The following is an 11,066-nucleotide window of genomic DNA, read 5'->3' as shown; positions in this document are numbered from 1 at the left end:
TCTCTCGTGCGGGCGGCCGACGTCCCGTGTAAGCGACCTCTTGTTCGAGTGTCTTCGTTTCTGTTGCTTTTCACCTGTCCCTCCTTGTCACTTCGTCTCTGTGAGATGCTAACGCTGCTTCTTTCGAGCCAGCTTCAGCGGGCTGGACATCTGAGACCTTCCGCCCCGTGTGGGTGATGACCTATTTTTGATTTGAGAAACTTTTGATAATTGAGACCTTCCACCTCTTTGGTGATGTTCAACATGACTTTCGGTGCGAGATAGCTAAATAGCTGAAGCGCTAGTAAACATGTGGCCACTAAACTAACTAACTATCCGTCATGGCAGTGGTTACCCCTGGTGACAAGCCCACTATCATTGCCATTCATTCATCTCCCGTTCTCTCATACATCACGCCATCACTCTCATCCCTCTCATCTAGTATCACTCCAATCGTTTCCAGCCTTTCACTCTCGTAACGCTTCACACTCCAACGCCATGCGTCGGATGTTGTCTTCTTCAAACTAATCCTCATGTGATGCATCAGGAAATTGTGTTCATATGTCATATGTAATTGTAATTTTGCTTACTTGCTCGCAATTTCTTATCCATTTTCGCGTTTTGCTTATGATGGTTCTATTTGTTTGAGATGCTGTGCGAGATGCTATGTCGTATTTATACGGTGTAATAAACCATATGTATAAAATCAGGCTATTGTACGTGGTACAGATTTATCAGAATATAATTATTGTTAGACAATAATTAGAAGTAATTTATGGAGTACGGGCTGACTCGATTCAAATCTTGAATCAATTAATATTTGTAATGATTACACGCAACTTACGTGGGCCTGACATTTATGCAGACACCCCGCCAGCTTAAAATATTTACACAAGATGGCTATATTCAGGCTCCCTTGTATACCAAGTGGAGGGGAGACCATGGCCCCTCCATGTTCGTGCGTGTTTCCTGCTGGTTTGTCCTCTTATTTTGCGTTCGTAACGGTCCACGTGCTGCTTGCGATTGCAAGGACTATCTTTAGTTTGGAACCGGACCTAATCTTTGCACCAAGTCCATTGAATTTTGTGTCAGACGTTACAGCACAAATGATCATCTGGTGCGGTAATCAAATATATTTATGTTTATTAGTATCCCTATTGATAATCAATTTCTAGTCGACCTGATGCTGACATTTTCTCTGAATAACAGATAGAAATTGCAAATGCGTATTCATGAATGTTTATGTTCCAGCTTCTGGGGCTTGCCCTGCTGGGCACGACGCTCTGGATCTACCTGGACGACACGATGCTGGCACCCGTGGGCGCTGCTGACATGGAGGGCTACAACCACGTCATCTACTTCCTCATGGTCGTGGCTGCCATCATGACCGTCATGGGCTTCATCGGATGCTGCGGTGCCCTGCAAGAGTCGCAGTGCATGCTGGCCACCTTCTTCGCCCTGGTGCTGGTGCTCTTCATCGGCAAGGTAAGGACGCGCGGGGCTCAACTCTAGTAAATAATGTCAGTCGATAATGGGTGATCTACGCCGAGTGTTTGAGCGGTGTTCAGGGCACGGTATGTCACGTGTTCTGCGCGTGTAGCTGTACATACAGGCAGCTGAGTTGCGCCTCTTGGAAAGGCGCACAAATGATGTGGCCTCAGAGAAGCAGCCTCACCATGACCCATATGCCTCAGCGCTACCTTATATCGCATTACGCCTCACGCCCTGTGTCGCATGCCGTGTGATTCACTAAAATTCAGCTAATGCTATTCTAATCGGCTAGCATGTGGCATTTATGGTACATGGTGGCTGTATGGAACTCAAGTGGTACGTGGTGGCTGTACGGAACTCTCAAGTGGTACGTGGTGGCTGTATGGAACTCTCAAGGGGTACGTGGTGGCTGTACGGAACTCGCAAGTGGTACGTGGTGGCTGTACGGAACTCTCAAGGGGTACGTGGTGGCTGTACGGAGCTCTCAAGTCGTACGCATCACTTAAGTCTAATAGTACCTGCGTTAGACGCTGTATCATCATGACGTGTTTGCTCCGTTAAGTCAAATAAGAATGTTCATGAGACTAATCTCTCTCAAGATTCTTACACTTCCTCCCTATTGATCCTTATTCTTATTCTTGATCGGAATATCCTTATTCCTATTCCTACTCGGAATATCCTTATTCTAATTCCTTATTACATCCTCACTTATTTCTGCTCGAGCAGATCGCCGCGGGCACTTGGATCTACCAGAACCAGGACCAGTTCGCCAAGGTGCTGGAGAAGAGCGTCGCGCGCTCCATCCAACATGACTACGGCAAGATCGACGTGCGCACCAAGGCCTTCGACCTCCTGCAGTCCAAGGTATGACCGATACACTTAATATAACTAGTGTACCTCATTATGTACCTCATATGTCCTTATATATGTACACGATCTACCAAATTGATGACTGCCATTTTATATGTCTTGATAATTTGTACATACGACAAAATTGATCTTCCTTCTCCCAGCAATAACTGCAATTCGAATTCTGAACTTGCTGTATTTTTGTTTGCATCAATTGTGCTCGTAAAGTGAGCGCATTCTGCGCTTAAGTTTTCCACTAGTATGATACCATCGCTACCATCATCAATGTTAATACTTGTAAACATTATATACATTAATACATGTATACATTATATACATTAATACTTGTATACATTGGTTTGTTTGGTGCAGCTGCAATGCTGTGGCGCCTCAGGTCCCTCGGACTGGGCCGAGTCTCGCTACAATCAAGCGGACGATAAATCCGCCCTCGAGATCGGCATCGGTAAAGTCATCGGCGTGTACAAGGTGAGCTTGTAATTGTGCTCGACACAAACTTCTGTCTTGCAATAACTAACTTGAAACTTTACTTGATGATTTACATCAGGGGATGAATGATTAGTGTGTTTACTTAGCAAGCTCTCCACATCACGCTAGCATGTTTACAAGTCACCACAGTTGGCTGCAAGAATAATCTTAATTTATACTCTATTAATAATAATAATAGATTTTGATATTTACTAGTTATACAATGACATGAAATTTAAATATTCAGGAGATTTTCCTTGCCAAAAGATTTACAACTTACGATCAATCAAGTTGTTAAAAATGAGTTGGTGATCAAAGTGAACATATTGTAGGTGTTAATAATCACTTTGCTTATGAGAAATTCATTTTCAATCCTTCCATAATACCTCGCATGGAATATTATTATCCTCGCATACCCGCCGTGATACCTCGCATGATACAACGCGTTACATGCATCGTCAGTCATGCGCTCTAACGAAGCGACGTTACTTGCAGGTCCCTGAGTCCTGCTGCAAAGCCACCCTCACTAATGCACCACAATGTTAACGAAGCAACGTTATTTGCAGGTCCCTGAGTCCTGCTGCAAAGCCACCATCACTAATGCACCACAATGTTAACGAAGCCACGTTATTTGCAGGTCCCTGAGTCCTGCTGCAAATCGACCGTCACCCAAGACGACTGCGAGACCAAGCGACAAGTGAGCCTGGCTGCTACCTTCTTAGACCGAGACATCATCTACAGCACAGGCTGCGCCAGCAAGATCATGGAACTCGTCCAGCAGCACGACTACATCGTCCTAGCCGTCGTCTTGGCTATCCTCCTCATCGAGGCTATGGCCATGATATTCTCGATGGTCTTGTGCTGCGCCGTCAGAAGGATCGATCACTTCAAAGCCTAAGTTTTATCACCCGGCCATCATAAACTTCAGGGCTTATGTTGTAAAACCAGGCGATCGACGACTTCAAGCCTATGTTGTAATACTGGGCGCTCGACCACTGCAAGCTTATGTTCCAATTACCGAATATCGGTATCGCATCAATAAGAAAATATAGAAGTTTCATGCGGCCTAAGGGATAGAATTTCTACACTTTGAAGGGATGTTGTAGTCGCTAGTTTGATGTGAACTTTCATTGGGATGTTAAAAAATTGAGAAGGATTTCTGAGTTGGTAGTTTGATGCCATAAAGTTTCAATTGATTAATTTATGATTATACGGAATGGCTGGCAGTAGAGTGAGGCAATCCACTTGAACTTAGAATACAACAACAATCTTAGTGCAAAATCCTGTCCCTTGTACCGGTCCAAAGTATGTTTGTTAAGTTATAAAGTAATGGTGCTCCAGAGGTCTCAGTCTGTGGCTCTGTGCCGGTACGAGAAGCTGCATTTGCTGACGCTGCGGTAATAAGGAAAGCTTTTATCGTGAGACGCGCACTCTATTTTAACACGAGCTCTGGACTGGGCGATGCAAGCTTTATGAAACATCAACGTTTTGATTAATTACCGTTCAAATTGGCCCGATGAAGCGATAAGAAAAAACGATCTTTGTTACCGGTATTGCTTACTTTTTTGTCTTATTAATGAAAGATCTAGACGATTTTATTGTCATTCTATTGTAACGGGAAATCGTACATTTAGAACAATTTACAGTGGCTGCCCAGGAGCATAAACGTTGTAGACGAGGAGAGAGATTTTTTGTCACGGGGTTGACTAGCCGTTTTTTCCCCTCATCAGTTTCTAATTTTCTCTGTATTTAAGATATGAAAATTTTATATCATTTCCATCATGATGTTTGTAGTGCATCCATGTATGATTTTACTAGATTTTCAATCGGGTCTTTATTGGATTTTGTATCGTGTCTTTGCTTGGGGACCCTATTTCATTTTACACGCTGCCAATTTATACGTTACGCGTAATCCGGAAATCTGGTAGTTTAAATGAGTTCTAAATGAGCCACTTTCATTTGAACTAATAATTATCTTAGGTTCGCACTTCTTCCTGAGGAACTTGGCTGCTTACTTTAACCATGAGCGCGCAGTGGACATTGTTCGCTGGAGCGTCCACTTTCTCGTCTCTGTCTCAAATTCCTCGTACGTTCTTGCCGACGGTGTGTGTCGCATTATTTATTGAGCACAAGAATGGCTACAAAGAAAGTGATTTCGCAAGAACACTGATTAATATCTGTGCATTTTACCGCGTTGCGCACAAAAGTCGACTGTGTGCCGAAACTGCATTTTCCTTTGCTTATGATAATCTTAAACTTGATGAGTTCATTATGACAGGCTTACTTCCTAATCAGTTGTTAAGAGCTCTGAAGTTTCAAGTATTTGCCTGTTGGTAGTTATCTGGTCCTCATTTCAGGGAAGTTTTACTTATGCTGCTAGGTCAATATTGATGGTTTATTCTTAGGTTATTTCAACTTGTCATTACTGCCAAATCTTCAGATCGATGTTCAGGAAACACAGCTGCATTCTCTACCTTATGTATTCTTGTGTAGTTCACTTCAATTAATTGCTTCTAAGTAATGATTTGAGGAAACATAAAGCTTCGTCATCAACCGTTACAGCTCTGCTAGGACTGCATTATCTTATTTTAGGCTGAGTTTCTTAGGCTTTATTGACACTGATTTCTCATGCTCTGTGTTTAAAAATCAATTATCAATTTTATGTTGGCACCAGAAATTCTCTTCTATTGCGGCTGATTGTTAATGTAACGCAAACTTGGACACAAGCTTTGCTTGCTGGCCACTGGAGGTACGAATCTCAATGTCTGTATGCTAGCCATGTTCACGGAGCATTGGTTCCTCGATCTTTGTTCTGTAATACTTGTACGTTTTGGATGCTCCGTGTAACTACTCGCTTCTTACTTGTACTTCTTAAGAATCTCGTTTATTGCTACCATCAAGACCTGCTGAAAGATCTGCTTCATTTACCGGTCAGATGTTGAGCCTTCACACTCTAGTATTCTTTTGTATGTATTTTCTCATTCAATAGGTGTAATGTTTTGCTTGTTAAGTTCCACTAAATGTAAGCTTCGGTCAAAATATTCTCAGTTCTAATATAGTTTTAATCGAACTAGCTAGTGTACAGTTATCCTAAAACTACAAAATGTAATGCATCCTTACCTACAAATAAATAACTTGTAGAAATTCTACTTGCGTAACTTAGAGGAAGATCTGGCTCGTATAACGTGAAAAACATCTTTACTTGCTAGCATTTGTGTTTAGTTCGGCGTTCAGATGAGAAGAGATCGTCAGGAGTTCAAATAATGGTAACACGAACCAGATATTTCATTCCCGTGAAAAATTTCCCGTATCGCTTTGCTCCCACTGGTCGTAGTCACGATACTGGGCTAGGTCATGGGTCAGCTCCCTTCGTCAGGTGAAGGTTGTGGTGTTGGTCATCACTTCCATGTAACGCCTCTTCCTGATTCGCCTCATTTAGACTCAATTTCCTCGACTCCAAGACGCTGTTGAACTTTAAATGAAAGGAAATGTCTCAAAGATAAATTTGAGTTATTCACACTTTATACCATTGAACCGAGACCCGCTGTGCTTAATATAGGCGAATGTTTCATCAATATTATTATGCTATTGTTTCTACCATAGTCTCATGCTGGTAAGGCTGCCACAGAGTTCAAATGGATATTATTATGCCAATGCTGCTTGAGACCTCATGCTCTAATAAGTCTTAAGATTTCCTATATTGCACTAAGTTACTTTGGTGTAATCGTATACTTGCGATTACTCACGTCTCAAAACGTGACGGCAAAATACTTTTTTTTAGATCAACTTTATTTCACGTCGACAATAGATCTGATTTCACTCACGAAAGCTCTAATCGTACGTCATACGGTTTATTTAGCGTGTATAAATGTGTGTAAAGTTCTCTATATTTACTTAATTCTATGGTACCGACTTGTCGCACACCCGTCACGGCCTCCGCACTTCTGCTGGTTAGAAGGAAATTAGCGCCGGTGTAGCGAAATGTGGACAGAGTTTCTCGTGCGATCAGGACAACAAAGCTTCACTACAGGCTGAGAACGGGACGTTGTGTGCGCTGGTTAATAGTTTAGATTTAGCTAATATGGAACTATAAGTGGACGGTATATTGAAGATATTACGTACGAGACTTTTTCATGTCTATAATGATGGAGAGATGAACAGCAACTCTCATTAGTTCATACTATTAGTCCAATTTATTTCGCTGTTGTTAATCAATCTGATAGATGTATGATTTGCCTATTTACCGTCTTGACGGTTCTGTACCTACCAGCTACAGCACAAAAAATAAAACCTTAAATTATTTCTAAGAAGACCTTTGTTTTCATATTTGGGATCGGAATAAGCGATTGTGGTTTTACCAGGAAAAGTTTAGAGATTTTTTGCGGTTCAGGGCTGCACTCCACGGTGTACCGTGATCCATGTGAGACACTTCTCTTTACCGTGGAGTATTCACACCCATGGTGCAGTGTACCGTGATCCATGTGAGACACTTCTCTTTACCGTGGAGTATTCACACCCATGGTGCATGTTAGTATACCGCCGGCCACCATACGTGTGCACTAGCCCTGCCAAGTACCGTGATGTCTTGAAGTACATTGTACGAACGTACTCAAATTTATTGACGTAAAACTTTGCGAAACTGCATTTATATGAACGGCACATCCATTTACGCCATCGATATAATTGATCTGTTCTCTTCTATATTGAGCGCGAATTACATCATAACAAGAGAGAACACTCATATATATGTGTACACTCGTATATGTATATGGATGCATTATGTTTTATATATGGGTATACCGTATAATGGATGCATCATTATTACCGCACCTGCAAGATGATAGTTGCAAATTTGCTAGGCTGATAATATTTCTGCGGCGACAAGGCCGAGATCAGGCGTTTCATCGCAGCATATTTCAGACTCACATATTGAAGATACTTGTACTGATGTGGCCACTATATTCCCTCGAATTTCTGCTACCTCGTCAATAGCATCTGTCTCAGAATAGCAAGGCTATTGTTAGGCTGGCCACTTCTTTGTAAGCATTTATCCACGCAGATTTGCTATAACCTGATGTGGGAGGTAACTTAGGATACTATTCGGCCATGAAAACTTAATAGAAATACCCAAATTATGATTTCCATTGATATCTTTTTAGGGACAAAACGTTCATTATTCATTGTGTCGGAGAAAACGTTGATCATCAATTCCCAGATCCGGACGCCAATGTTGTCGTTCCCAAGAAGAATGTCTAGTCGTTCTACGAGCTTCTTCCTCATCGTTAAACTATCATTCTTTTCAAGACTGAACCTTTGGCGCTATGCCTAACTGGCAGTGGCGAAAACGCTTTCTAAGTTTCAATTTACTTTTCGAATATTTTTTTTTTTGTAGAAAATGTTGTCATATCCCCTCATGAAGCGCCGGCGATCAGGCGCAGTAGTGAAGGCTTGAATGGGAACTTCTGATGAGTGAAGAGTTGCAGTTACTGAAGAGAAATTATTGTTAGTTACTCGGTTTGTTACATGGCCAGTTGTCATCTCGCTGCCGCTCATGATCATCAGTCCTATGAGTATGATCGTTGCGGAAATTCATCCCTTAAGTCGCTTATCAATTTGTACAACTCGTGTCACTTTCCTCGCGTTTGAAATTTGACTTCGCTCCAAACCTGCAGTCTGCACTCTGCAGTGAGCATAGATAGCGAACAACGTAATTCTCGTACCATTGTCAAAGAAACGTTAGTGCGAGCTGCAGTTCCTCTCTGAGTTGCACAACTAATTGTATTCACAGCTCGGGCGAATCATCAAGTATGAGCTCTAGTGACAGCGCGGATCTTCACTGCGCTGACAACGTAACGCGACTGCCTGGTGTGTCTAAAGCTCTTAACTCTTGTAAGATTAGGTCATCTCCGACACTCATGTCGCCTGTGTTCTATACGACCTATTCTGCAACCCTTTATTGGATGCCGGTGGGTGAGGGTCCCATGCTTGTCGTGGAAATGCAATGGTTCCTCTGAACCTTGTAATGATGCTCATTGTTGGATGAAGCTAACATAACTAATGTGAACAACAGGTTTTGTGACTCGCACTGCGTAGATTAGTCCGCTGACCACGCACGGAAGACTACAGGTTCTGGGGTGGCAGGGAAGTGGTTTGGTGCAGCAAATTGGGCGGCAGGAAAGTGATTTGGTGCAGCAAATTGGGCGGCAGGGAAGTGGTTTGGTTCAACAAATTGGGCGGCAGGGAAGGGGTTTGGTTCAACAAATTTGGTGGCAGGGAAGTGGTTTGGTGCAGAAAAACGATAGAATTTTCCAGCGGCTGACAATAAGTATGTATGAACACTATAGGTCGATGCCGGGCCAGCCTCACGCATACCCTCTACGTGACAGTATTTTTTCTTGTCACGCGGTCGCTTACCTTCGTCGATGTAATCTTAATTTAAGCCTAGCATTAAGACAACATTTCTAGCATATGTATATATATACTCCATACGTACAGATACAAACCCATATTGACCGAAGACTAGTTAACGGAATCCTTTATTTGTTCCTCACTCTCTTACATTCAGTGTTACTTTATGTGTTCATTTATGTAATTCTTATCCGTCATTTGCTGTTTCAGGCTCGGATGTTTTTTGTTGTCCACATTTCATAAATTGATCAAACACTTTTCCTGAATTGGTAAAGTCAATTATCCTGCATAGTTAGCGTCCTCTCCTTGAATGTCTCGTCGTTGACATCGGTTGTGCAGGAATCTGCTTGGGGCGTCCTCAGAATTATCGTCCTCCTGAATATTGCCGAGTTAGTGTGGAAAATTGTGGATATTTTGAGCAGTGGATATTCATTTTGTGGATATTCATGAGCAGTTCTTCAGTCGCAGTATCTAGGTTACCAGGGCGTTCAGCGAACGCCCTGGAACTCACATTGTCACATTCATGAAAGATTTCGAATAAAATCATATTAATTTTAATAGTAGCGAAAAATATTTGGGAAAACTTTCGCTCTATGAATGTAATTATAATCCCGTCGTCACTGAGATATTTTGGTATTACAGTTTCGTCGGAAGCTTCAAAACACTTAAAGCTGAACAATGTTTTCATCTCTTGTCATTTTGTGAAATTTTAACGTATATTTTCTTTGATATGTGCTATCTTTTGGTTCATGTTGCTTCTTTATTTTCGATTTTACTTATTGAAATACAAAATGAGTTATCCCCTGTCTTTGCTTGAATACCTAAAATATTTAGTTTATTAACAAATGTCTTGCGTCTAGAAAAACTTTATTTGTCCTGCATTAAATTTCTCTATGAATGTGAATAAAATTAAAGTATTTCTGCGCACTCGAGCGTGTTTTGCCGACAAGTTTATGATGTTATGACATCGTTGATAAATTTTGAGGTAAACAGGTGTGGGCTAACAGGTGTGGGCAAACAGGTGTGAGCTAACAGGTGTGAGCTAACAGGTGTGGGCTAACAGGTCAGGCTAGGTGACTCCCTTGACAGCAACTTCCACCGTGCTGGAGGAACCCACCAGTATCGTCATCGTGCAGTGACCCGACATATCCGACCGATGATAGCGGAAGCCTTCATCTCTACGGATTGGACCCGCAGCAATCCATCTCATAACTACCGGATTTTCTGAACCTTGAGACTTTCAAAATTATTATCACTGTTTCAAATTTTCGTGTTGTATCATATTTACGTGTATCATGTACTTATTTCCGCCTAAATTTCAGTATTCAATGCTTCCTACAACTTGAAAATGAATGTTGTCACATGCGAAACGTCGTTAATAAATTAAATTACTTCCTTGAACCTGAATTTTGATCAACCAACGTCATCTGAAGAATATTGTTCGATCCTGAAAATCTAAATCAATTAGTTCGCGGGTCCCTAACCACCCGTGTTTAATTATCCCTAACCACCCGCTTATTCGGCTATCTTATGCAGATATGCAGAATCAGAATATATATATAATATATATATATATATGAAATCTACAGACTCCGAAAAGTATCTGAACCGACCTCAGAATATTTTAATCGAGCAGCTACATCTCAAGAACATCGATGAATTGATCTGGCTCCGTGACACCCATGACCACAACGTCAAACCCCGGACTATACTGAGCAACGGCCATTGCAAGGAAGTGGGAGTTCTGCGAGAGACTGGTGTAATATGTAAATTTTGCCCCAAAGAAGGTTGTAGACTTCTTCGTTATTTGGATTGCATTCGGGTGATTGCATTAACACTACGAGTGTCTACGG

General features: G+C 41.8%; 1 protein-coding gene across 1 annotated transcript in view; it reads left to right on the top strand.

The window, feature by feature from the left end:
* LOC108665275 (CD9 antigen) overlaps positions 1–10,014 on the top strand; it is a 22,517-nt gene extending 12,503 nt beyond the window's left edge. The window contains exons 2-5 of the mRNA XM_018152011.2: positions 1,231–1,464; positions 2,197–2,334; positions 2,692–2,805; positions 3,443–10,014. Coding sequence (XP_018007500.1) covers positions 1,231–1,464; positions 2,197–2,334; positions 2,692–2,805; positions 3,443–3,703 — 747 coding nt within the window. The 3' untranslated portion in view covers positions 3,704–10,014. The remainder of the gene's footprint in view (positions 1–1,230; positions 1,465–2,196; positions 2,335–2,691; positions 2,806–3,442) is intronic.
* The last annotated feature ends 1,052 nt before the right edge of the window (positions 10,015–11,066 follow it).

The sequence above is a fragment of the Hyalella azteca genome, unplaced genomic scaffold (assembly GCF_000764305.2).
Source record: "Hyalella azteca isolate HAZT.00-mixed unplaced genomic scaffold, Hazt_2.0.2 contig13418, whole genome shotgun sequence".
NCBI classification, from domain to species: Eukaryota; Metazoa; Arthropoda; class Malacostraca; order Amphipoda; family Hyalellidae; genus Hyalella; species Hyalella azteca.
This window is presented reverse-complemented; position numbering and strand designations above follow the sequence as displayed.